We start from the raw sequence: 27,963 nt of genomic DNA, 5'->3' as shown, positions 1-27,963 counted from the left end.
ACATCTCAGCAACCATTTATTGATTTACAAAAAAAAAAAAAAAAATCAAATATATTTTCACCAACAGGCCAGAAAGTTGTTCGAATCCTTGCTCAGGTCTGAGCCTCCAAAGGATGTTCTTCTTGTAAAGTACTTGGATTCCTTAGCTGTATCATCAATGGTTTTATTGGTATTATTGGTGACCCTGAAAGTCGAGATTAAAAAAAAATGAGGTGAGAAAAGAAAAAAAAAATAGAAAAGTGGAATAGAAGCTGTCCTCCCACATGAGGTTAGTAAAAAACAAAAGACTTGTAAAGATTTTCAGCCATCCAGGTCCTGGTTGTTCCAAAGGTGCTTTTTTTTCAGGAGGCAACTGGGCTTTCTTGTTCTTTCTTTTGAAGACATTTCGCTTCTCATCCAAGAAGCTTCTTCAGCTCTGACAGGATGGTGGGGAATGGATTGATACTCCTTGCAGGCAGCTGGTCATTTGCATCCTTTTAGAGGGTCGTTGAGGTCACTTGAAGGTTTATCTGTGTCCTCAGGGTCACCTGAGTGGTGGATGGATTTCTAGAGGAAAAAAATTGCAGATTACCAGGACCACCACTCAGGTGACCCTGAGAGGACACAGGTAAACCTCCAAGTAGCCTCAATGACCCTCTAAAAGGATGCAAATGACCAGCTGTTTGCAAGGAGTATCAATCCTTCCATCCCACACTATCGGAGCTGAAGAAGCTTCTTGGATGAGAAGTGAAATGTCTTCAAATCAAAAAACCAGAAAGTCTATAGTTTCCTCCTGAAAAAAAGCATCTTTGGGATTTTTTTTTTAAAAAATGTGTTATTTGGCAATCAGCTACAGCCCCCATGCCATTCCAGGACATTTTTGCTGTAATGTGGAATTCTTAAAAAAAAAAAAAGCGATTATCTTGACTTGTGCAAATTCAGCTGTGCAAATTGTGGGCACTTGCTTAGATTCTTGGCACAAGAGCAAAAAGCTGTTTTCATTAGTACTTGGCTGTTAATCCACATGCTTTGCTTCCTGAATGAGCCTATTTTTGGAAGTTTGCACAAACTTTCAAGACACAGTCAATAGTCTGGGCAACTGAATAGAGTTGAGTATTTACTCGCCGGATGCCCTTCCTGTCCCCAGTGTGGAGTTATATTCAGCAGATATATTCTCAACGTGGAGAGAGAGGTATGTATGGTAGGGGGAGGGAGGGAGGGAGGGAGGGAGAGAGAGAGAGAGAGAGAGAGAGAGAGAGAGATCAAACACACACTCCTCCTGATTGTGAGGGAGAGCTCACCTTTAGGCCACTGTACCACTCCTAATTGTGAGGGAGAGGTCCAACCTTTTGGACCCACTCAGGGACCACCAAACTCATCATTTTAAACCCTGGAAAATCCCCCCAAAAGTCTGCAGGAAAATCCCCCACCCTGTTTTCCTACTGATCAATTGTTCTTTATTTGGGATTGCAGGATACCATCTCCAGCTCCGTTCTCAGGGGAGAAAGAGAGACTTTTGGCTTCATGCAAGGAAAGCAGCAGAAGTCTTTCTTTCTCTCACCCAAGTCCCGCCAGAAATGAGTCTTTGCAAGCCTCTTGGAGCAGGAGGCCTTGCAGGGTCCCAAAGACTCATTTCTGGCGGAGTTTGGGGAGAGAAAGAAAGACTTTGCTGCTTTCCTTGCATGCAGCCAAAAGCAGAAGAAGAAAGAAGGAAAGAAGCAGCCCGGTGGCCAGCCAGCCGTGAGGCAAGTGGGGCAAGTTCCCCCTCACTCAGTACCTCATGTTGTTCACAAGGCAAGCAATGCAAGCCTGGTGACTTATGACCATTTTTCATACTTACGACTCTTGTAGCATCCTTGTGGTCGCATGATCAAAATTCAGCTGGCTCGTATTTATGACGGTTTCTGTATCCCGGGGTCTCCTTTTTGTGATGTTCTGACAAGCGAACTCAAGGGGGAAGCCAGATTTGCTTAACAGCTGTGTGACTAACTTAATAACGGCAGGGATTCACTTTAATGATGGTGGCCAGTAAGGTTGTAAAGTGAGGCCTAAAAAAATCACCTAATGACCCTCTTGATTCGCAGGGGACCTTCTGGGGCTCGGTTGTGGTCAGAAGTCCTAAGCCCTAGCCGTTTGAAGGTGTGTGGACTTCGACTCCCAGAATTTAACCACCCGCTCTCTTAACTTGGGAATGAAATTGACCTGTTTCTTGGTTTTGCTTGAGTTATTGACTCATCTGAACAGGCTGGGTTGATGCTACACGCGAACTAAAAAAGGCCAACCATAAGCTAATCTTTGGACCTTCTTTTCCCAATTGCTTCTAGTCACATAGTTGAGTCAAATACACTATATTGTGGGTCCTGTCAATCAGAGGATGTCAGCTGGAGGCAACCAGGCAATGGGTCTTTTCTGCAGTAGCTCCTGCCTTCTGGAATATTCTCCCTTCAGAGATCAGGATGACCCCCAACCCTGTTGGCCTTTGGACAAAGATTTGTGTGCCTCGGGCCCCATTTCCTGGCTCTATTAATGACCATAGTAACAGAGCCGTGGTGGCGCAATGGTGAGAATGCAGTACTGCAGGCTAATTCTGCCGACTGCCAGCCCTTCGATCCTGACTGGCTCAAGGTGGACTCAGCCTTCCATCCTTCCGAGGTGGGTAAAAAGAGGACCCAGATTGTTGGGGGGACAATATGTCGACACTGTAAACCGCTTAGAAAGGGCAGTAAAAGCACTGTGAAGCGGTATGTAAGTCTGCTATTGCTTGGGAAAAAAGGAAGGGAGGGAGGGAGGGAGGGAGGGAGGGAGGAAGGAGGGAAGGAAGGAAGGAAGGAAGGAAGGAAGGAAGGAAGGAAGGAAGGAAGGAAGGAAGGAAAAACGAGGGCCCAGATTGTTGGGGGCAAGAGGCTGATTCTGTAACCTGCTTTAGAGAGGGCTGGAAAGCATTATAAAGTGGTATATAAATCTAAGTGATATTGGGAAGGAAGGAAAGGAGGGAGGGAGGGAGGGAGGGAGGGAGGGAGGGAGGGAAGGAAGGAAGGAAGGGCAAGGAAGGAAGGAAGGAAGGAAGGAATAAAGGAAGGAAGGAAGGAAGGAAGGAAGGAAGGGAGGAAGGACTCTGAAAGGCTTAGAGGGCTGGAAAGCACTATAAGGAAGGTATATAAATCTAAGTGATATTGGGAAGGAAGGAAGGAAGGAAGGAGGAAGGAAAGGAGGAAGGAAGGAAGGAAGGAAGGAAGGAAGGAAGGAAGGAAGGAAGGAAGGAAAAATGAGGGCCCAGATTGTTGGGGGCGAGGCTGATTCTGTAAACTGCTTTAGAGAGGGCTGGAAAGCACTGTGAAGCAGGATATAAATCCTAAGTGCTATTGCTGTTTTCTTGGTGCCTCCGATTTATTTTGTAACGTTTCAATTGTTTTTATGTTTCATGCTGTACACTGACGAAGTCACTTGTTGACATGGGCAGCTATAAAAGTCAAATCACGTAGAATCAAATCAAATCCAAAAATAAATGGAGGACTACTTAGCGGGTTGCACGAATGTTGCCAGTAGATTTTGAAGCTAAAGATGTTGTGTGAACGTTATTTATTTATTCATATCCTGCCTTTATTATTTTTATAAACACTGGTTTATTGTTGATTGGACAGAATCGATTATAGAAAGAAGAGAGTTATGTGGTAGCCGTAGAGTAAGAGCAAAATTTATAAATGCTGTAAAGAAAAGCAAACTTTTATTTATTTTTTTATTCCTTTCTATTGTTCTTTTACCGTTTTTCCTTTCTTGTGCCTATATAGATGTATGTATGTATATATGTATGTATGGTATTCAGCTTTGTTCGGGTATTTTCCTACGTCGTTATAGTTGTGCTTTTAAAGTTGTAGCAACGTTTCGGCAGAATCTCATCTGCCATCATCAGGCTTCTGTATTGTGTTCGTCTGTGAGTCAGACTATTACAGACGAAAGTAATAAAGGCAGGATAAAAAAATCTAATAAATAAATAAATACAGCTCCCCATCTCACCATTCGAGACCCCCCTGATCCGTCTCCTGGTGTTATGACCCCAGATGGTTAATGGAGTGTCGTTCCCCACACACCTCACCCCCCCATTTCTTAACACAAATACTGCAAATGTGAGCAAAGCAGGTGATTGTGGCGTTTATTTCAATCTCTTTCTTTGCACAAAGTCAAAGAGGATGGAATATCTACAAACAGCCATGGATTTTTAGCACCGTCTCGCGAAAAGAGGGGTGGAAACATTTAATAGAGGGCGAGAACAAAATACAGCCATGATGTAACCAGGGAAGCAACAAAAGGCAGAACGAAGAACATGAGAAGCCAAGAAGCCAGATTTTTATAGAAGGAATGCAAAGGAATTACAAGACAAGAATCTTCTTTTACAAAAAGAAGAAGAAAAATCCAGTCGATTGACAGCAATCGTTTCCCACTGGTGCCCAAACAGTGAAGCCCAAATTAGAATTGGGGAAGAATTTCATTTCATTCACCATTTCAACATTTTTTGCAATCAAAGAGTGGAAATAAAACTTGTCTTTTATATTGCAGTTCTCATATATGCTGCGTGGTTGAAAATGTGTTGTAACCGAGAAAAGTTTACGGACGTTGGTGGAATTAATGGACAAAAAAAATGTGTTGAAATACATGATTTGGATAAATTCTCCATCAGCATCTCATCATTACAGAACCTTCTGGACCAGTCAGACAAAATGACAAGAATTAAATAATGATATATATACACATATGGAGCAACAGGTAGCAAACGCGCACCCAATTGTGAGCAAACATTTTCTTTCTTTTTTGTAAACCCCCCCCCCCCCAAAAAACCCTGAACTTTTACAAGATTTGCAAAAAAAAGAGCAACTAACTTGGACAAATTTGTCTCCAATCAATATTACAACTCTGTATGGACTCTTGGGACTGGCACATCTGCAGGGCACCAATTTGGAAAGGATGCTTCAAAGCAGTAGTTTTCAAATATGGCCACTTTTAAGAGAGGTGGACTTCAACTCCCAGAATTCCCCAGTCAGCATGTGTATGGACATCAATACCCAGCACCTCCCAGCAGTCATGCTGGGGGCTGGAGGATTCTGGGAGTTGAAGTCCACATGTCTTAAAAGGGCCAAGTTTGAGAAACACCGTTCTAAAGAGAATAACATTGGCATATAGAACATAAAAAAAAACACCAGACATTTCATGCCCGGAATTAAAAGAGACACTTAGGTGTTAACCAGCAAAGTGAAAACGCTCGTAGATGACTGTTGCTTCTTCTATATCCACAAGAAAGGGGTGGTATTCCCTTTATATTCCATAACTGTGCAGATTTGACATATATTTTATTGAATTCGTTTTGATAGCATATTTTTAGCTCAGGATTGAACCTCGGGGCTCCTCGACGCTCTCTGAGCTTAGTTATTTTCTTGCAGACGTTTCTTTACCCAGCTAGGTAACATCATCAGTGTTAGAAGGGAGAGTGAGTTTATAAATGGAGAGCAAACCCTCCCTCCCTTCTAGCACTGATGATGTTACCTAGCTGGGTAATGAAACGTCTGCAAAAAAAAAAAAAAAAGCCAAACCAGCTCAGGCACCACCCAAAACTCCTCATTTCACTAATAATTCCAAGTGGAGAGGTAGTCTTTTTTTTTTTTCCCCTTCCACAATCTTGCCCTGATGGACAGCTGCTCCCCCCTCTTGAAAATTGTAGAAGTCTTTTTGGATAAGAACTTCCTAGGTTGCTCCAGCTACAAGGAAAAATTCTTGCGGATATGGAAGGCACCCACAAACCTTGCATGGTGTTTTAAGGGGTGTGGCCTGAGAATGCTTACATATTTGCCAAAAAAAAAAAAACCAAAACAACCCTATATGTCTCCTCCTAAAACCCTAACCAACCACCTTTTGGTACAGATCTTGATTTCTGTATAAATAACCCAGTTGGGGGAACCCCGTGCCAATTTCCGACGGTGCCTGCCACAACCATTTTTTTCCTTTTGGCCAAATTTATTTTTGCGTCCCTGAATTTTCAGAAGGAAAGGTTTGGGTTTGGCTCTCCTGAATAGAAGCAGCGATGAAGTGTGTGCCCTTACACAGGAATGTGTTTGTGCATTCACACAGCAGGAGGAGAGCTGATCTGAAAATATATGCCCTCGACTTATAACAGTTCATTTAGTGACCCATTCAAAGTTGCATTCTGGACCAGCCTTTTCCAAGGTGACAATCAAGCACGTTCTCATATCCAGATTTTTCCCATCTGGCAAATGGCAAATAAGCAGGATGGAGCCGTCATTTCCATATCCATTCAGGTAGTCCTTGACTTACAGGCTGTTCGGAGCTACGACTGCACTGAAAAACGTGACCTTATGACCGCGGTTCACACTTAACGGCTGTTGCAGCGTCCGCACAGTTGTGTGATCGAAATTCAGGCAGCTGACTCGTATTTATGACCATTGCATTGTCCTGGGGGTCGTGGGAACCCCTTTTGTAACCTTCTGACAAGCCAACTCAACTGGGAAGTCGGATTTGCTGGGCAAAAGTGTTCCTAACTTAACAACGGAGGTGATTCACTGAACGACAGCGGAGAGAAAGGTCGTAAAAACGGGGCAAAGCTTATTTAACAACTGTCTCGCTTAGCCAGGGAATTTTGGGGCTCCGTTGTGGTTGTAAGTTGAGGACTACCTGTAGATATGATTTCAACCTCCATTTCCCCAATGGGGTACGGCTGGATTATATACAGCAAGGGGTCCCCAAAACTTGGCCACTTTTAAGACTTGTGGACTTCAACTCCCAGAATTCCCCAGCCAGCCATGTCTGTTCTTTCTTCTCTTAACCTCCTAAGGTGGAGAGAGATTGCAGAGGAAGGGATTACAAGAGAGTAAACTATGCTGGCTGGGGAGAATTCTGGGAGTTGAAGTCCACAAGTCTTAAAGTGGCCAAGTTTGGAGACCTCTGATATACAGGGACACAATTTATACCCATTCTGGGGAATAAAATAGGACATTTGCATTTTCTAACATGGCAACCGTCATCATACCGGCAAAATTTTTTCTTTTTCCCCCCCTTTTTTTTAAAGGTCCAAACTGGGGTTTTGGAGAGTCCTCCTAAATTCCTTCCTCCAGAGCCTTGGAGTTTTTTTTTAAAAAAAACCTCACCCTCCCACCAAGTTTCTTCCCCTTTTTCGGACAGACACACACACAGTTCTTAGCTAATTCACTTCACACACTCTACCTTTCTAGCACAACTAGGCGTAGAAATAACATTATTAAATCGTGACACGTACTTTTATAAGTGGAAAGCATTCCAGCACAAAGCCGTAGCAGAGACATCACGCACACAAAAAAGGAAACACTACAATTTTTCTCCCCAGCATCCGTTTCAGCAATCAAGCCAACCACGTGGGTTACCCATATATCGTACAACTGGTCCCCTTCCCCACCAGCCCCCCCCAATCCCAGCTGCTCCCCCCACCCCTTAAATAATGTTTCCTAGCCTGGCATTCTAGCAAAACAGTTATTTTTGCTTATTTCTCCAGTGTCCCTATCCGATATTTCTACTTACTTTTCGTACATGGTTTGTTTCTTTTGTTTTTAAAATAATCCAGAAATAATCCTTATAATTAGTCGAGGGTCTTTTCTTAAATATCTCCCCCTCCTCTTGGAAATAATATTTCTGGACTTCAACTCCCAGAATTCCCCAGCCAGCCGTGTCTGTTTCTTTTTTTCTCTTAACCTCCTAAAGTGGAGAGAGATTGCAGAGGAAGGGATTACAAGAGAACAATCTATGCTGGCTGGAGACTTTCCTTCCTTCCTTCCTTCCTTCCTTCCTTCCTTCCTTCCTTCTCAATCTTTTTTTCCTCTGGTGGGTATAAATGCCAAATCGAATTGGCGATTTGGGGCCAAGAAATAATGACAGCAGTCATGGCTGTTTTATTCTGCCAAGGAACCATTTCAATCTTTTTTAAAACAAAAGAACCAGAAAAACGTGGCAATGGATGGGAAAATGCTTCCTCTGTACTTTTTGCGTTTATCTTCTTGTTAATCCGAAACGGGCAAACTGCCCTCGTATTTTAAAAAGTCTATTTTTTTTCCCTCCCATTTAAATAAGCCAGGCTTTACATCTTTTCTCCTCTCCCAAAGAGATTGAAGAAATCTTTGTGTGTTAAATTGAGGATGCAGACATAACTGTTAATAGATGATCACGCAGGGATGCAAATAATAAGGGAGGGGAAAAAAGAAACCAGGACATTTTTAACAGTTGTTGCCCTGTCAGGATGGGTGGGTTTGAAAAACCCTGTAGTTCTTCACCTCTTGCAATATTTAGTTTTTAGATCAGATAAGAATTTTTCTATAGGCAATCTGTGGGACTCCCCGCCACATCTGGACTTCGGAAAGCAGGCCGTGAGCAAAATGGGCGCCGGGGAGATTTTTACTGACTGGCAAAAACGGCAACCCAATAGGTACCACTCTACTCATTCTAGGCTAGCTTGCAAGAAGGGAGAGTGTTACAAGGCTTAATGCCAGCTTTCTGTTTGATTTGTTTTTTAATAAAAGTCTCTGTCCAATGCCGAGAGCGGAGAATTTGATGGAAAAATCAATATTTCCTCCGATTTGATGTCCTTCTTTTTGCAAAAATAATAATAATAATGTTGAATTGGGAAAACGGATCAACCAGGGCAACGAAAAAGGATCCTTTTGATGGATCTATTCGTCTCCAAGGCCTACGCATAAGAACCAAAAAAAAAAAAAAAAGGAATAACACAATTGCAGAGTTCGAAGGGACCTTGGAGGTCATATAGTCCAACCCCCCCCCTCAAGCAGGAACCCCTCTAGCGATTTCAGATGAAGGATTGTCCAAACTCTTCTTAAAAGCTTTTGTGATGCGGATCTCAGCACATCTGGACTTCCATCTGCTCTCACAAAATTGACTCAGCATTTAAATTTTTTAAAAAATATTAAGGTTATACGGGGTCAGGCAAGTGTGACGGGAAGAGAAGTATTTGCACAAGCCAGCGTGTAACAACGCAGATCAAGGCTGAAAACCATTTGTTCAATCCATAGCAAGAACTGAGGGTCTGGTTTCTTTCAAACCATTAGGGAACAAAATCAATAAATAAATCGTGGGCTGGCTCACCAGATGTTTAGGAATGCCAGTCACTCCTCTAGTTTTATCGATGGATTTGCTTTGATTCACTGAGTTTGCAATTTTCTGACTGCAGGTCGTCCTCAACTTCATTTAGCGACTGTTCAAAGTTGCAATGGCACCGAAAAAAAGGTCACTTATTGTGACCGTATTTTTCACACTTACAACCGTTGCAGAGTCAAAATTCGACGCTTGACCACTGATTCCTATTTATGACGATTGTAAGTGTCCCCGGCAACTGTTGGACAAGCCAAATCAACAAGGGAAGCCTGTTTCACTTAACAACCACAGGACTGGCTTAACAACTGCAATGGTTCGCTTCACACAACCGTGGCAAGACAGGTTGTAAAATGGGAACAAAATTCAGTCAACGAATGTGTCACTCAGGAACTGAAATTTTGGAGCTCCCGTGTGCTCGTACGTTGAGGACTATCTCTATTTTCTATTTTGTGTTGTAGATGTTATATTGTCGGGCATAAAGTCTGCCCCATACCATTTCAAGTAATAATAATAACAATTGCTAAGGATTGTCTTTCAGCACATCTGCAGAGTCCCCAGTCCTGGGAGAAGCTTTTAAGAGAGCTGGAAATAAAAGTTTAAGACCCTGTTTGGTTTCCTTTTGGGAAAAAAAAATCTGCCTCTGACCCAATCAGCTTCGTGAGTTTTCGAAGCCAAGATGCTACCCGCATTTCCCCATTTTTTAAGATGAAGAACTCTGCAACTCTGCTGCCATCTTTCTACTGAAACCCTGGTGCACATTTACAGAAGTGCGCTATCCTTCTTTGCACACTAAAGGAGATTATTTAATCTCCTTAAAAAACCCAACAGGGAATGAGCTTCTAATACAGTCAAGAGGATAAGCTTTGATTAGAAGGCTCTAATTAATTTTGAAGGAAGGGAGGAAGGAAGGAAAGAAGGAATGAGAAGGAAGGAAGGAAAGAAGGAAAGAGAAGGAAGGAAGGAAGAAACGAGAAGGAAAGAAGGAATGAGAAGGAAGGAAGAAATGAGAAGGAAGGAAGGAAGGAAGGAAGGAAGGAAGGAAGGAAGGAAGGAAGGAAGGAAGGAAGGAAGGAAGGAAGGAAGGAAGGAAGGAAGGAAGGAAGGAAGGAGAAATAAACAGAGAGACAGGAGAAAACAGCAAGTAACTGCAGTGAATTATTCTTTAGCTTCAGCCAACTTATTGTTAATTTCTTTACTTTTCTCCTTGTCCTCGGCCGTGGGTCTGCTAGTTGTTTCTGTGCCCTTCTTCTTCGATGCCCTGCTGGACGCCATCTGCTTATCTTTGGGCTTTTTCACAGATTTATGGCTTGGGGTCGTCTTTTTTGGCTTAGAAGGCTGAGGACTGGGCTTCTCCACCTGGTCGGAACCAACAAGACCATCAGGGTTGAAGGACATTCACGGCAGACAGAGGGGGAGGGAGGGAAGGTAGGGGAAAACTGAATTGAGAGAGAGAGAATTGCATGTTAAGAGCCAACGGTGCCCGGAAGGAGACGGGAAATGCCAGGGGGTTATCCAGACACCACTGTGATATTCCCCAAAAAGAAGACCCTGTCATTCATTCATTCATTCATTCATTCATTCATTCATACATACATACATACATACATACATACATACATACATACATATATATAAAATGGCACCAGGTCTTATTTTCGGGGGATGTCGTCCACTGACTAACCTCACTTGTGCGTGTCGCTCCCGGCCTCCTTTTCGTTGTCAGAGGCCTTCCGGAACTCCTTCTTCTTCTGCAGCCGGCAAGGCTTCCCTGAAGGCCTCTGCAGCCAATAACTGAGGTCTGGATCGATCCTGAGCTTTCTAATCAGCTCCAGAGGCCTTCAGGAAAGCCTAGCCAGCCTTGCTGGAGGCAGAAGAAATGGGCCTGTGAGGCAGGTGTCGGGGTGGTCCCAGGCCTGGCTATACCTGTCCAAAGGTAAGTAATAGGGCAGCTCCACCCACCCCTCATCCCCACCCTAGCTTAATTTTTACCCCTCCACTCTGGAGTGGGCGGGATCTTAATTAGGGCTTATTTGGGGGGGGGGGTAGGGCTTATATTGGGCGCATGTGTAAAAAAATCAAGCTAAGTCTTATTTCCAGGCTAGGCCGTATTTTCAGGGAAACGGGGTACACCCCATGGCTAACAAGGTTGTGGAATGCTTCAGCGTCCAAAAAAAGGTTTTTTTTTTGCAGAACGCAAAAACATTATCTTGCCTGCAACTCTTTAAAGCAGCTGCATCCTTCGCCCAGGTTCACCCATCTGCCTTCTTGGGCTGCACTAGAAGAAGATGCAGCAACTTTTAAGGTGTTTCAGAGAGCAGTTAATTTTCTCCCCGTGGGCTTGGAAGTGCCTTTCTCCATTTAGAACCAGAATAGCTGTGAAATACTAGAAAATACGCACAGCTCGGGTTTTCGATTTCGATGGGGGTTTAATTTCTGAACATTTCCTTACCGGACACATCAAAAAACAGTGCGCTGGCACTGGCGGCCACAAGCACATCCTCCAAACAGCCCAGCATGTTCCCTTCTTACTCTCTTGCAAACCCTTTCTCTCCAATAACTCCACTCTCTTGGGATCCCTTTCTCTCCAGTCTATAAGGAGGGGAGAGAGAGAGAGAAAACCCTACTTCGCGGTGTCACAGTGCTTGCCTTGCCTCTGTTTGGATGTGTGCTGTGAGGCTGCATGCCCAAACCACCAGCACCTGCACATGGGTGTGAAAGCAACCTAATGTCATGCTCCTGTCGGAATCTGACTCTGAGGAGGAAGCCGAACAGCTGACAGGGAGTGGGAGTATGGCTCCATTGGCTGTGGAAGAAATCAGGGAAGGGCAAAGTCCGGCTGGGCAGAGCAGGGGAGAGGTAGAACAGGGGAGAGGGGGTTCAAAGGAAGACCCAGGGCCACCCCCTCTTAGGGCACACAGGGAGGAACGGAGAAGGGAGCAACATGGGTGGCATGGCTTACGGGGGAGGAAAGGGCCCTGATTCCCTTCATTAGCTGCAGCTGGGAACACAAGTGTATAAAAAAAGGAAGCTGCGCACAGCAAGCTGTTGGGAGCAAACGTGACTTTTATCTTGTATCGTGGCTTATCTGTGTTCCTTGCGTCTTCCCAACTGTGTGAGTTTTGTCGTGCTTTCCAAGTCTGACATTCCTTCTCCTGCCTTATCAAGCTAATTATTTCAGTTTGGTTTGTTTGGATTTTAGGTTATTGTTTGTGTTTACTTTGTTTTGGACTTGATTCCCTGCAGCCCAAGGCTGTTCCTGGGAGAGTTTTTCTCCAGCCCAGAAGGTAACCGGGACATTGGGGGCAAAGTTGGAGATAATAAAGGGACTCTTATAGCTTATCTGACTGTGTTGCCTTGGTGCCACGCCCCTTTGGGTCATCACACCTATGATGTCCTGCAGACGGTTGAATGTCAATGATGGTGTCTGCACCCCCACCCGCCATGGCTCTCATCCTTACCTTTGAGGATTCTTTATGCGGCTCTTTATAGAGGGTGCGTATCCTTCGGTGCTCCAAGAATTTGTTGTCATGTGGGCCAGGCTTTGCTCCCTCGGCAGTGAACTGGGAACTGTAGCTTGTCTGGTGATTCATTTTCTCATCTGGAGGCTCATATTGAAACTTGGCTTTGATAGCTCTCACCGGCCTGATGTCCGTCCAGGGTCGAAATTCATTTCTGAGGGAGCAGAAAGGTAGGAAGAGAACAGGAAAATAATAACCGCGCCCCGACAATACAAGATAAGAATAGGATAAGGCAGGATAGGATAGAAAATAGAAGAGAGAAGAGAAAAGATAACAGAATAGAATTCCGAATGGAATTCAGAATAGAAAATAGAATAGAAAATAGAGAAGAGAGAATAGGATAGAATAGAATAGAGAATAGAATAGAATAGAAAATAGTATAGAATAGAATAGAATATAGAATAAAAAATAGAATAGAAAACAGAATAGAATGAAGAGGGAATAGATTAGAAAATAGAATAGAATGGAATGGAATGGAATGGAATGGAATAGAATAGAATAGAATAGAATAGAATAGAATAGAATAGAATAGAATAGAATAGAATAGAATAGAATAGAATAGAATATAGAATAAAAAATAGAATAGAAAACAGAATAGAATGAAGAGAGAATAGATTAGAAAATAGAATAGAATAGAATAGAATAGTATAGAATATAGAATATAGAATAGAATAGAATAGAATGTAGAGGGAATAGAATAGAAAATAGAATAGAATAGAATAGAAAATAGAATAGAATAGAATAGAATAGAATAGAATAGAATAGAATAGAATAGAATAGAATAGAATAGAATAGAATAGAATAGAATAGAATAGAATGTAGAGGGAATAGAATAGAAAATAGAATAGAATAGAAACTAGAATAGAATAGAATAGAATATAGAATAAAAAATAGAATAGAAAACAGAATAGAATGAAGAGAGAATAGATTAGAAAATAGAATATAATAGAATAGTATAGAATATAGAATATAGAATAGAATAGAATAGAATGTAGAGGGAATAGAATAGAAAATAGAATAGAATAGAATAGAATAGAATAGAATAGAATAGAATAGAATAGAATATAGAATAAAAAATAGAATAGAAAACAGAATAGAATGAAGAGGGAATAATTAGAAAATAGAATAATATAGAATAGTATAGATATAGAATATAGAATATAGAATAGAATAGAATAGAATAGAATAGAACAGAACAGAACAGAACAGAACAGAACAGAATAGAATAGAATAGAATAGAATAGAATAGAATAGAATAGAACAGAACAGAATAGAATAGAATAGAATTCTTTATTGGCCAAGTGTGATTGGACACACAAGGAATTTGTCTTGGTGCAAATGCTCTCAGTATACATAAAAGATACATTTGTCAAGAGTCAAGAATCATCAGGTACAATTAATAATAGTCATAGAGTACAATATAATCAAATCCTACTAGGAAATATAAATCGTAAGGATACAAGTGACAAAGTTACAGTCATACAGTCACAAGTGGGAGGGGATGGGTGATAAGGAGTGAGGAGAAGATTAATAGTGATAGTAGTAAAGACTTTGTAATATTTGGACAGGTTTGAGGGAATTATTTGTTTAGCAGTTATGGCATTGGGGGAAAAACTCTTCTTGTGTCTAGTTGTTGTGGTGTGCAGTGCTCTATACTGTTGTTTCGAGGGAAGGAGTTGAAACACTTTATGTCCGGGATGTGAGGTGTCTGTAGATATTTTCACAGCCCTCTTTTTGACTCGTGCAGTATACAGGTCCTCAATTGAAGGCAGGTTGGTACTAATTGTTTTTCCTGCAGTCTTAATTCCTCTCTGGAGTCTGTGTCTGTCCTGTTGGGTTGCAGAACCAAACCAGACAGTGATAGAGGTGCAGATGACAGACTCCATCATTCCTCTGTAGAACTGGATGAGCAGCTCCTTGGGCCATTTGAGCTTCCCGAGTAGTCCTTGATTCTGTAAAGATTCTCAGTCCTCCAGGTCACGGTTGTCCTAAAGGTGCTTTTTTTCAGGAGGCACCTGGACTTTCTTGTTTTTTTCTTCTTTTGAAGACGTTTCGCTTCTCATCTGAGAAGCTTCTTCAGTTCTGACAGGACAATGGAGGATGGGAGGATCGATACTCCTTGCAGACGGCTGGTCATTTGCATCCTTTTAGAGGTCTGTTGAGGCCACTTAGAGGTTTATCTGTGTCCTCAGGGACACCTGAGGAAAGGATGGATTGCCAGAAGGAGAAAAAAAAATTGCAGATTACCACAAACCATTTGCACCACTCAGGTGACCCTGAGGACACAGATAAACCTCCAGGTGGCCTTAGCGACCCTCTAAAAGGATGCAAATGACCAGCTGTCTGCAAGGAGTAGCCATCCTTCCACTCCCCACTATCAGAGCTGAAGAAGCTTCTTGGATGAGAAGTGAAATGTCTTCAAAAAAACAACAACAAGGAAGTCCAGTTGAAAAAGCACCTTTGGGACGAGGTAGTCCTTGACTTACAACCATTTCTTTAGTGACTGAAGTTACAGCGGAACTGAAAAAACTGACTGATGACCAGTTTTCACACTTATGACCATTACAGCATCCCCAGTGATAAAAATTTGAATGCTTGGCAACTGGTTTCTCTTTATGACGACCGCAGTGTCCCCGGGGGGAATCCAGGTTTGTTTAACGGCCTCATGACTCATTGAACTACTGCAGTGACTCGCTTAACAACAGTGGCAAAAAAGAGCCATAACATGGGGCCAACCTCACTTAACAACTATCTTGTTTAAGCAATGGTAATTTTGGGCTCAATTGGAACCGTAAGTTGAGGACTACCTATAATGTCAGGAATAGCTGCACTTAAATTCTGCTTCAGAGTTAAAGGAGATTTGTTGGCCTATAGCAGGGTGGGCAAACTACGGCCCGAGGGCCACATCCGGCCCGTTGGTCTTTTAATCCGCCCGCCGAAGATTGGTACAGAATTAAGGTTTGATGTGAATGATTGAATTATTGCATTCATTTGATTTTGACTTGTAAAGACAGGCATTTCGACACCAGGTAGCGGCCCATCTGTCAAATTTTAAAAGTCAATGAGGCCCCCGAGCCAAAAAGTTTGCCCACCCCTGGCCTATAGGCACCATTTTCATGGCCAAAAAACCCCCAACCAATTTGCCCTGATTAGTTTCCTCAACCTACAACTTTGTGATCTCCTGGTGGTACCCCGTCCAAATCTCAACTAATTTGACTTCTGAAGATGCGCTACGGCAGCGAGCTGCTATTTTCTCCCCTGACCTAAAGGTAATCCTTTCTGCTGTTTACAGGTGGTTCTCAACTTAGGACAGTTCATTTAGTGACCCCTCAAAGTGATGACGATACTGAAAAAAGTGACTTATGACCAGCTTGCCTTCGGTAGTTGAGGATGCTCCACCACTGGAGGCCTTTAAGAAGAGATTGGAGAGCCGTTTGTCTGAAATGCTAGTGGGTTTCCTGCCTGTGCAGGGGGTTGGACTAGAAGACCTCTAAAGTCCCTTCCAACTCTACCATTCTATTCTATATTCTAACCTCTCCTCCGAAGCCCCTGAAGCCAGGACAAGAAGCGACAGATGGAAACTAACCAAGGAGAGAACCAACCTGGAAGTAAGGAGAGAATTCCTGAGAGTGAGAACAATTAACCAGCGGAACTACTTGCCACCGGAACTTGTGGGTGCTCTTAGCACTGGAGGTTTTCAAGAAGAGACTGGACATACTGTTGAAATGTAAATTGGAAGAAGAAAAGGTGAAAGAAACGATGCTGGCCTGGATGAAAGATTTTGGATACGGTATAAATCTGGAAGATTGGCAAATTTTATGGGACAAGAATAGGAAAATTACCCTGGCGGTATCATATAAAGAAAATTTACAAACAATGTTTTAGCAATGGCGCATCCCACCATCAAAAATGTATCCGAAATTATCTCCTAAATGCTGGAAATGCAATAAAGAAATTGGAACATATTACCATGTATGGTGGAAATGTGAAAAAGCCCAAATATATTTGGCTGAAAATCAGAAACTGGTGAGAAGAGATGTGTCAAATTAAAATAAGAGTTCAGACCTGAAATTTTCTGATTGGGAATCAAGGTGGGGAAACATAAGAAAGGGATAATATATTTAATCATCCATGTCACCACTGCCGTGAGACTAGCTCTTGCCCAAAGATGGAAAGGAAGTGATACGCCAGAAGAGATGGAAATAATTAAAAAATTTGGTCGTGCGCTGAAATGGATAGAATAACTCAAGAATTAAAAGATAAGACTGAATCTGATTATTACAGAATTCGGGAAAAGTTTTACCACTGGTTTAAAAAAAAGAAAGGAGTAACTCTAGCAAAGATGATTAATGTTTATGTACATATGTAAATCTGTATTTTTTGTTATGTATGCGCCACGTTCATTGTTTTTAATGTTTCTTTTTCTGTTTGTTGTTCATTAATAAAATTATTTTTTTTTAAAAAAAAGAAGAAGAGACTGGACAGCCATTTCTCCGGTATGGTACATAGCATTTCCTGCCTGAGCAGACCCTTCCACCCTTATATTTACATTACTCCACAAGATAGGCAGCAGATAAAGGTAATCCATAAGACAAAATTTCAACTGTACTTGCTGGAGCAAGGGGTTGGACTAGAGGACCTCTAAGGACCCTTCCAGCTGTGCTGTTCTATTAAAATATGCCTATTCATCCACTGAGAGACAGGCTCCTCTGTCTTCACAGGCATAAGTAATCCGAGCATGCCTGTTCAATGAGAGAAGCCAACAAAGAGCTAGAACTAATTCAGAAATACAGAAGATCTTCTCCACGGGATAATTTGCTTTGTCTCTGAATTGAGGGGGGGAAAAAACAACGAATGATTTAATTATGCAGAGCCCAAAGAGCATCCATGCCTTTCTGGTTGGAAAGCATCTTGCGGAAAAGCAAAAGAAAAAGAAAAAAAACACAATGGCTAGAAAATGCTGTTCCTATGTTAATGAAGGAGGCTCAGTCTGATATAGCAATAGCCCTCGGATTTATATACCGCTTGACAGACATCTCTTAGCGGTTTACAGAGTCAACCTATTTGCCCCCAACAATCTGGGTCCTCATTTTACCCACCTCGGAAGGAGCCTTGAGCCAGTCAAGATCGAACTGCTGGCAGTGGGCAGAGTTAGCCTGAGAATATTGCATTCGCAACCATTGTGTCAACATGGCAGGCAGGCAGGAAGGAAAGGAAAGAAAGAAGGAAAGGAAAGAAGAAAGGAAGGGAAGGGAAGGGAAAGGAAAGAAGGAAGGAAGGGAGGGAGGGAGAGAGGGAAATGAAGGAAGGAAGGAAGAAATGAAGGGAAGGGAAGGGAAAGAACGAAGGAAGGAAGGAAGGGAAATGAAGGAAGGAAGGAAGAAAGGAAGGGAAGGGAAAGGAAGAAAGGAAGGGCAAGGAAAGGAAAGGAAAGGAAGGGAAGGGAAGGGAAGGGAAGGGAAGGGAAGGGAAGGAGGAAGGAAGGAAGGAAGGAAGGAAGGAAGGAAGGAAGGAAAGTGAAGGAAGGAAGGAAAGTGAAGGAAGAAGGAAGGAAGGGAAGGAAGGAAGGAAGGAAGGAAGGAAGGGAAGAGGAAAGAAAGGAAGGAAGAAAGGAAGGGAAGGAAGGAAGAGAAAGGAAAGAAGGAAGAAAGGAAGGGAAGGGAAGGGAAGGGAAGGGAAGGGAAGGGAAGGGAAGGGAAGGGAAAGAAAGAAAGAAAGAAAGAAAGAAAGAAAGGGAAAGAAGGAAGGAAGGAAAAGGAAAGAAGGAAGAAAGAAAGGAAGGGGAAGGAAAGAAGGAAGGAAGGAAGGAAGGAAGGAAGGAAGGAAGGAAGGAAGGAAGGAAGGAAGGAAGGAAGGAAGGAAGGAAGGAAGGGACTTCAGCCCTCAGCTACACATATTCTCTTCTACTGGTACAAAAGCTACTACAGGGGTTTAAGAGGTTGGGCTTTTTAAAATTATATGGTAAACAATATTTTTTGAAAATTGAATAAAATTTATTTTTAAAGAGAGAGAGAGAGAGAACTAACTTGCAATCATGCCAGCCTGGAAAAATCTCCTAAATACGGTGTTTTTTTAATTTTTCCCCAACCAGAGAAGAGAGCCCCGTGACTTAAATCTCAAAAATTTCTTCCACTTTAGAACCAGCCTCTGTATTTTAATCTTGGTTTTACATCCGACCTAGTCGTCTCTGTAATTCTCCTCCCATTTACACCAACATTGTGTGTGTGTGTGTGTGTGTGTGTTTGCAACTCCATTGCATCAGGCTGACAATTCCCCCATGCTTTGCATTGTTCAAAGCAAAACCTTCAAACGTTGTTTTTCCCCCTCAGTTTCCACTCCACACCCGTTTTTTCCCTCCTCAGGGCTCCCAATTTCTAGTGTGAACACTTCAGTCTCTGCAGGTGGCCCTCGACGTTACGACCGTCACTGAGCTTTGGGTGACGGTTGTTAAGTGGTGGGTTGGTCGTTAAGTGGGTCGCCACACCTGGTTTTATGACCTTTCGGCAGAGGGTGTTAAGCAAAGATCACACCATGAGGCAAATAGGGTGGCCCTTAAATGGCCTCATTATGCCCAACAGGTGTTTTCTTTTGTTTTATTTGTTTATATATTTGTTTCTTTATTTACTTTAATATCCAACAGGTGTTTTGTTTTGTTTATTTTATTCTTATACCCAACAGGTGTTTTATTTTATTACTTAATTGTATTTATTCATTCATGCATACATTCATTCCTTCTTATACCCAACATGCGTTTTGTTTTGTTTTATTTTATTACTTAATTTTATTTATTCATTCATGCATACATTCATTCATTCTTATATCCAACAGGTGTTTTGCTTTGTTTTATTTATTTATTTATTCATGTGTGCATGCATTCCTTCCTTCTTATATCCAACAGGTGCTTTGTTTTATTTATTTATTTAATTTATTTATTAATTTTATTGATTTATTTGTGCGTGCGTGCATTCATTCATTCTTATATCCAAAAGGGGTTTGTTTGTTTATGTCCTCCCTTTATTATTGTTAAAAATAATTCAAGGTGGCAAACACATCTCGCAGACCTCTCTCTCCTCCTATTTTCCTCACAACAACCCTGTGAGGTGGGCTGAGCTGAGAGAGAATGACTGGCCCCAAAGTCGCCCAGCTGGCTTTCATGCCTAAGGCAGGACTAGAACTCAGAGTCTCCTGGCGATTGGCCCAAAGTCATATAGCCACTTTCACACCTAGAGCAGGACTTGAACTCAAGATTTCATGCTTTCCAGCCTGGTGCCTTAACCACTAGACCCAACTGTCTTTTTTTGCTGGAGACTGGAAATAATTGCCGGAAACCAGCAAAAAAACAACAAAAAACAACGCTTTCACAATCATGGCCGCCATTTCAGGATGCAACAAGCACCCAAAATGTGATCATGTGGAAACGTCTGCAGCCCTCGTAACTTCAAAATCAGATCCCAGGTGCCTTCTGAGAGGGATCCCTCGTAACTCTGAACCGTCACTATGCCTCCAGTCATTAAACGAGGACGTTGTTTATACTGAAGCCGTTGCAACTGTCTCAAATGTGAACCCACGGACAAAAAGTGTGTGCAATTCCACACAGATTATAGGAGGCACCGTTGTGTTAACATTGACCCAAAAAATCAGGAACCGGGTTGTATTTTTTTCTTTTCCAGAGTAATGATTTTTAAAATCTAAGGCAGGGGTGACCCCAACACTCGGTCCGTGGACCGCTACTGGTCTGCGGCTTCTTGGCAACTGGGCCACACAAGCAGCTGGTGAGTGTGCGAAGCTTCATTTGCACATGCGTGGAACCATCCCCACCCTCCCTCCACCACCGTTGCCCCCCCCCCCAACCCTGGCTGCCGATCTATGGAACCAAAATTTGGGAATCTCTGTTCTAAGGCAGTGGTCACCAACCAGTGGGCCAGGGGAGCAAGAAAATGTTGGTGGTCCGTAAAGAAATGTCCCCGTCCCCCCAAGCAATTAATCCAGGCTACTTGGGAACACAAGGCTGTGGCGCCCACATGGCCTGCGGGAACACAAGGCTTGCATCGCGAACACCACGAGGGAGGGAGGGGAGGGAGGAAAGGGCGGAGAGGCGGGGGACTTGCCCCACTCGCCCCACATGCCTGGCTTGGCCACCGGGCTGCTTCTCTCCGCTTCTTCCTTCTTCTGCTTTTGGCTGCACAGAAAGGAAAGCAGCAGAAGTCTTTCTTTCTCTCCCCCAAACTCCGCCAGAAATGAGTCTTTGGGACCCTGAAAGGCCTCCTGCTCCAAGAGGCTGCGTCGGCAAAGACTCATTTCTGGTGGAATTTGGGGGAGAGATAGAAAGACTTCTGCAGCTTCTGCTGCTTTCCTTGCATGGAGCCAAAAGTCTCTCTCTCTCTCTCTTTCTCCCCCTGAGAATGCAGCTGGAGACGGTATCCTGTGATCCCAAATAAAGAACGATTGACTGGTAGGAAAACGGGGGTGAGGAATTTTCCTGCATACTTTTTGGGGGGATTTTCCCAGGGTCTCTGGTCCGCGGGATTTAAAAGTATGAGTTTGGTGGTCCCTGAGGTCCAAAAGGTTGGTGACTTCTGGTCTAAGGCATATGCAGAGGTGGAATTCAGCCCGTTCGCACCAGTTCACACAAACCGGTTGTTAAAATTCTGACCAGTTCAGCAAATTGGCTAAACCGCCACTGGCTAACCCCACTCCCGTCCATTTTGGGGGGTGTTTTATGGGGTGGGTTTTGGCCGTTTTCAGGCCATTTTTCAGATGTTCAGCAGTAGTAAATAAATAGAGGGGGAAATTCTACCTTTAAGTGGCCAAGAGGCGGGGCTGGGTGTGATGAGTGACATTGAGTTGGCCACACCCATCCAGTCACATGACCACCTGGCCACACCTACCCAGCCAGTCATGAGGGCAGAGAACCGGTTGTTAAAATTATTTGAATCCCACCACTGGGCAGCTTTTTCCAGAGGCATAGAACTAGCTTTTAATTGTGATTTTTTCCCCCCAACCATGGGAAATTTAAGTCATGTGGACTTCAATACCCAGAATTCCCCAGCCCGTGCACGGGCTGGGAATTCTGGGAGTTGAAGTCCACAGGTCTTCAACGTTGCCAAAGTTGAGAACTAGAGCCAGATGGATGGAAGAGTTAAACTGGGAAGCTAAGCTACGAAGCCCACATTCACATGGCCCCAGGGGTAAGGACGAGTACAACGGCTTAGTGGGACTTCTTGCCACTGACATAAAATCCCATAATGCTTCTTCATTCCGATTACATAAAATAAAATCAACTTTTGGAGCAGTTCTCTTTCCCTGTGCTTTCCGGAGAGCCACAGGATCGTAAAAGTCACTTCTGAATCAAATCGTCTAGCCCTGTTTGAAGGTGCCACAGATATACACCAGGATTGCTGGATTCCACGTGATCCCTATCTGGTCACAAAGACATCCATCCATCCATCCATCCATCCATCTACCTAATCTTTTGTATATCTGTCCATCTCTCTGTCTTTCTCTCTCTCATGTATATATCTATCATCTATTATCTATATATGTACGGTATCTATATCTATCTATCCATCTGTCTGTGTACCTCTGTGTTTATCTATATCTTATCTATCTCTATCTCTATCTATCTATCTACCTACCTACCTATCTAATCTTTATATCTGCCTGTCTATATCTGTCTGTCTATATCTATATCTCTCTTTATATCTATGTCTATCTATCTCTATATCTATCTATCTCTATCTATCTATCTCTATATCTCTGTCTATCTATCTCTATTTCTTTATATCTATGTCTGTCTGTCTCTCTCTCTTTATATATCTCGTTCTCTATATATGTCTGTCTGTCTGTCTGTCTGTCTGTCTGTCTGTCTGTATCTATCTATCTATCTATCTATCTATCTATCTATCTATCTATCTATCTATCTATCATCTATCTATCTATACCTATCTATATATCTATCTATCTGTTTGTCTGTCTATCTCTATCATCACCTATCAACTCTCTCTGTCTGTCTCTATCTATCATGCATGTATGTACGTATCTATCTATCTATCTATCTATCTATCTATCTATCTATCTATCTATCTATCATCACCTATCAACTTATGTCTATCTGTGTCTCTGTCTGTCTATCTCTATCTATCATTACCTATCAACTCTATGTCTGTCTCTATCTCTGTGTGTCTTGTATGCATGTACATATGTACATATCTATCTATCTATCTATCTATCTATCTATCCCTACCTGACTGTCTGTCTGTCTATCTATCTATCTATCTATCTATCTATCTATCTATCTATCATCTATCTATCTATCTATCTATCTATCTATCTATCTATCTATCTATCATCTATCTATCTAATCATCTCTTTCTCCCTCTCCCTCTGTCTATATCTATCCATCTCTCTCTATATAATCTTTATCTCTTTCTATCTAATTTGTATCCTTTATTATTTTTACAAATAATTCTAGGCAGCAAACCTATCCAACCAAATTCCTTCCTCCTATTTTCCCCACAACCACCCCCCTGTGAGGTGGATTGGGCTGAGAGAGAGAGGGGGACTGGCCCAAAGACACCCAACAAAGGGCCGATTTCCTCCCTTTGCTAATTTTATCCAAACGGTTTCCATTTAGATTTCCAGATGTGAATGTCAAGTCACCCAAGACACAAGTGGAGTTTTGCTCCAACCGTGGGATGTCCTGCCTGAAGTCTGACAGCAAAAACTTTTAAACTTTCACTCCTTATTATCACGCAGCTTGGCTATTATTAAGTGTTGCGCCTGATGATTCTTGACTCTTGACGAATATATCTTTTCTTTTATGTACACTGGGAGCATTTGCACCAAAGACAAATTCCTTGTATGTCCAGTCACACTTGACCAATAAAAGAGTTATATTCTATTCGACCTTTGCGAGTTAAACCGAAGGCCTTTTCACGCTCTCAATTTGCAACTAGCAGCTTCCTCCAGGCAGCATTAGGAAATAATTCTGAAATTTACAGCCAGAATGAAATTGCACATTCTGAATGGATCTTCTTACAAAAAAACTTTAGCCGAGTCATCCACTTAATCTGCAGAGCTCTCTGGATGGGAAAAACATATATTGCATGTTGGAATTTCACAGCAACCTAATCCTCATCTTTTCATAAAAGGCATCAACCAGACATCTTGAAGTTGCTGAAGGTGAGAAATTACTGGTTTTAGGCGTTCCAAGTTAACATTCATTCTCACAACAATCCCACAGGTTCCATAAACACCGATTGACACAACTGAAGACTCGACTGGTTTAATTCTTGCTTATATTATACTTCACCTGAGGTCTAAGTGGGCTGGATACTACAGTATAATGGGATTCCAAACCAAACCAAAAAGAAAGAAATAAAAGTTAACTGATTGTGGTTTTAATTAGGCAAAGGGGTGGCTTAAATGGACCTGGTATACAAACAATTACTGCTTCTATCCTAAAGCTGCCATCATAATTTTTGTTTCCATTGTGAATGGAATGGAAGTCAGTAGCAGAATAAAAAGGTTGGAGGAATATGGGATGAACATACAACAATTTGCAAATTTATATTCAGTGCTGCAAAAAGGCGAAGATTTGTAATGGCTGAATTTGGGAAATTCAACTGCATTTTAATGGAAATTTTGCTTGCAGTGGTCATCCTATGCGGGTATATGCATATTTATTTATTTATTTATGTATTTATATTTTGTCATGTTTATGTAGCATATATTGCAGGGGGGTATATTTGAGAGCTGTATGCAGTGAAATTTCTTTTTAATGTATGCCGATTACATTTAAAAATATAATAAATAAATACATAAAGATATAAATACATTTAAAGTGACAATAAAGTTAGTCTTCTAAGTCTTAAATCTATTAGTTTTCAGGCTTGGAAAGTCTCCTTTAACATGAAAGATTTCCAAGTCATCCTGACATGTTTGAAATCACAAAATTTGGGGGGTATTTTTGGAGTCAGGTGCACTTAGACATTTGAGATTGTCTTTAATGTTTGCTGAACATGCTGCAAATCAAACCAGCAACCAGCATTGAAAATGGAAAATATCTATTAAGAAATCCTGAAATTCTTGCAAAATCACAGGTGGTTGCTGAATTACAGGAGTCGCAAAAGCTTGCATTCCAATCTCCTTTTACAACACATATCTATGTTTTTCCCCCCCTTCACCCATAAAGTCATCCCAGGTAAACTAAATTCTCACCAAATATCTTAACAGGTTTCCATGCTGAGCCCTCTGGAAATCTACACTTCTTCAGCCCAAGTAGCTAAACCACTGACTGTGGCTGCATGAAAATTTGAAGCTGAGGTGACTCACACCTACCTATCACCACCTGGACAATTAAACTAAGGTTCAGGGTAGTCCTCGACTTACGACTCAAATTGAGCCCAGCAGTTTCTGGTTGCTAAGTGAGACATTTGTTAAACGGAGTTCGGCCCCATTGTACAACCCCGGGGACACTGCAAGCGTCATAAATACGAGTCAGTTGCCGAGCAGCTCAATTTTGATCACATGACCATAGGGATGGCTGCAACGGTCACAAAGTGTGAACGGCCATAACTATATTTTCAGTGCCGTTGTAACTTCAAATGGTCACTCAACAAATGGTTTCTATGGAGATTCTCTGTCATCCAAGTCCTGGTTATCCCAAAAATGATTTTTTTTTTCCAAGAGGCACCTGGACTTTCTGGGTTTTTTCTTTGAAGACGTTTCGCTTCTCCTCCAAGAAGATTCTTCGGCTCTGCATGGATGGTGGCGGAACGGAAGGATTTATACTCCTTGCCGACAGCTGGTCATTTGCATCCTTTGAGGCCACCGGGAGGTTTGTCTGTGTTCTCAGGGTCCAAGTAACCTCAACGACTCTCTAAAAAGGATGCAAATGACCAGTTCTGTCTGCAAGGAGAACAAATCCTTCCCCACCATCCAAGTCAGAGGTGAAGAAGCTTCTCGGATGAGAAGCGAAAGGTCTTCAAAGAAAAAAACCAGAAAGTCCATGTTGCCTCCTAAAAAAAAAAGAAATAAAGCATCTTTGGGATATAAACAAATGGTTGTAAGTCCAGGATTACCTACCTACCTAGCTACAGCTGTGTGAAAAAGTCCTGCACGCTTTACGGTTTATGAGACATTTTTTGGACAGGCCATTGATTTTATGATATTTTATGCTAACTGCTATGCAAATATTGTTATATTTAAATAAATACTGGTGGTTTTTAAGTGAAAAGCATAAGCTTTTTGCAATTTGGTGCTATTTGGATGGGGATTGTGAATTTTCTTGCATGCTTACAATGCATACTTACCATGACTCTGTAGACAGATTAATTGAGGCACACCCAGTGGCGTACGTGTTGCAATTACTAATTTTGTGGCCCTGAAAAGGACCATTTGGGTAAGCAAACATGGTTACTAATATGAAATTGGCCAGCCCTTATTGCTTATCACCAGGCGGCAATGCTTCGGCATAGACTGTAATAAGCCTTTGCACGTGATCTTTGGTGACAACGTGGTGCCTTAAAAAGACTTTGGTTATATTAATAAAAATTATGCATCTCAATCCTACTACGGAAATTTTCACCAAAGTACTAAATTTTGCGGGGTTTCTATGAGTGAAAAGTTGATTTAACGTGTAAATACAGCTTAAAACTGAAAGCGTGCAAGACTGTAAACCGTAAACCATAAAGAGTGCAGGACTTTTTCACACAGCTGTACTTACCTACCTACCTGCCTCTCATCTATCTACCTCTACCTACCTACCTCTACCTACCTACCTACCTCTACCTACCTCTACCTACCTACCTACCTCTATCTACCTACCTATCTCTCATCTATCTACCTCTACCTACCTACCTACCTCTATCTACCGACCTCTACCTACCTCTACCCACCTACCTATCTACCTCTAAATACCTACATACCTACTTCTATCTACCTCTACCTACCTACCTACCTCTATCTACCTATCTACCTACCTCTACCTACCTACCTATCTCTCTATCTACCTCTACCTACCTATCTACCTATCGGGCCCCGGGTCCCAGATCTGCAATACAGAGATGGCCTTCTTCCACAGGGGATGAAAGAAACCCAAGTCATCCCTTGACCCCACCCTGCAATTTTGGAGGCCTCACCTGTAAGAGGAGGTGTTCACCCTGGCCGTCACCTCCTCCTTGATCTGCCTGTTGAGGGCATCTACCACCGCTCGTCCTTTCCCACCTTCCTGGGTCCCCGAAGGCCCCGGCTGCTGGTGGGGAAGCCGTGCTTGGTCTTCCGGCATCTGGACCTTCTTCTTGGTTTTGGTGGACCTTTCTTCTGGGGCGCCCTTGGCCTCTTCCTTCCTTTGCTCCAACTGGTCAACGCCGATCTGAGATCGACTCCTCCTCTCCCAGCTGCTGGACCGTTCCTTGGTCCCTTTGTCCAGCTCTACGGCCGGGATGGCCATCTGTTTGGGGATCCAGGGGTGGTCTCCTCGCTTGGGGATGGGCCACGGACGGAAGTCCTTCTGGTACTGGCTCTGCTTCGCGAAGGGCTGGTCCGAGGGATGGTACTCGCTTTTGGGCTTGCAGCTCGGCTCCGGCCGCTGGACTTTCCAGGCCCTGAAGTCTTCCCGAGTCACCGAGTCCACTGAGGACGAGGCTTCTTTCGGCAGCTGGGAAGTCCCCACTTTAGAAGAAGGACCCGGGGCGGGGGGCCCATGCTCCAGCGCGGCCAAGGCGAGCCTGGCATGGTAGTCGCTGCTCAAGCCCGCCGGCTGGGTGTCAATGGCCGAGGGCAACGGGCGTGCCGGCTGCTGTTGGAAGACCACCTGAGTGCCGGGCAGCTCGGTGGCTTCCGAGTACTTGGTGAAGACCAGAGGGACGGCGATGTCGGCTTTGTCCAGCTGGTTCCAGAAGCGGGCGATGCAACACGCCCGGCTGATGCACGGCCAAGCCATCTCGGCCGCCGGGTCCTGCCCTCCTCCTTCGCCCGCCACGGTCCAGGCCTGCTCGCTGCCCACTCCTCCCCTTTCTAAGACGAGAGACAATGGAGCCCCCTCTCTCCCCTTCAGCTCTCTCTCTCTCTCTCTTTTTTCAAAGACCCCCTCTCCCCTCCGCCTCCTCCCCTCCTGGCTGCAAAGACCCCCTAGCTGGGCAAGGCCAACCCCTCCCTTCTTTCCCAAGCCCCCCTCTGACACCCCCTCCTCAAGCCAAGCTGCAGAAAAACAAGAAAGAGAGAGAGGGGGGGAGAGAGAAAGAAAGAAAGAAAGAAAGAAAGAAAGAAAGAAAGAAAGAAAGAAAGAAAGAAAGAAAGAAAGAAAGAAAGAAAGAAAGAGGCCAAA

The 27,963-nt window shown here is 43.0% G+C and overlaps 1 protein-coding gene across 2 annotated transcripts; it reads right to left on the bottom strand.

Moving 5' to 3' along the window:
• MAP6 (microtubule associated protein 6) lies at positions 1-27,723 on the bottom strand. Of its 2 annotated transcripts, XM_087965938.1 has the most exons (4): positions 26,777-27,723; positions 12,576-12,789; positions 10,314-10,473; positions 1-184 (listed from the first exon to the last, which is right to left on the bottom strand). In XM_087965938.1, exons 1-4 carry the CDS (start codon positions 27,577-27,579, stop codon positions 93-95), a joined length of 1,269 nt encoding a protein of 422 aa, XP_087822064.1. In that variant the 5' UTR covers positions 27,580-27,723; the 3' UTR covers positions 1-92. The 2 variants fall into 2 exon arrangements, with proteins under 2 accessions (XP_087822064.1, XP_087822065.1); XM_087965939.1 differs by lacking the exon at positions 1-184 and having other exon boundaries at positions 9,357-10,473.
• Between the last annotated feature and the right edge of the window lie 240 nt (positions 27,724-27,963).

This window comes from Notechis scutatus, chromosome 5 (genome assembly GCF_049901735.1).
Source record: "Notechis scutatus isolate UNSWTSFEM ecotype Mainland chromosome 5, rNotScu1.2, whole genome shotgun sequence".
NCBI lineage: Eukaryota > Metazoa > Chordata > Lepidosauria > Squamata > Elapidae > Notechis > Notechis scutatus.
This window is presented reverse-complemented; position numbering and strand designations above follow the sequence as displayed.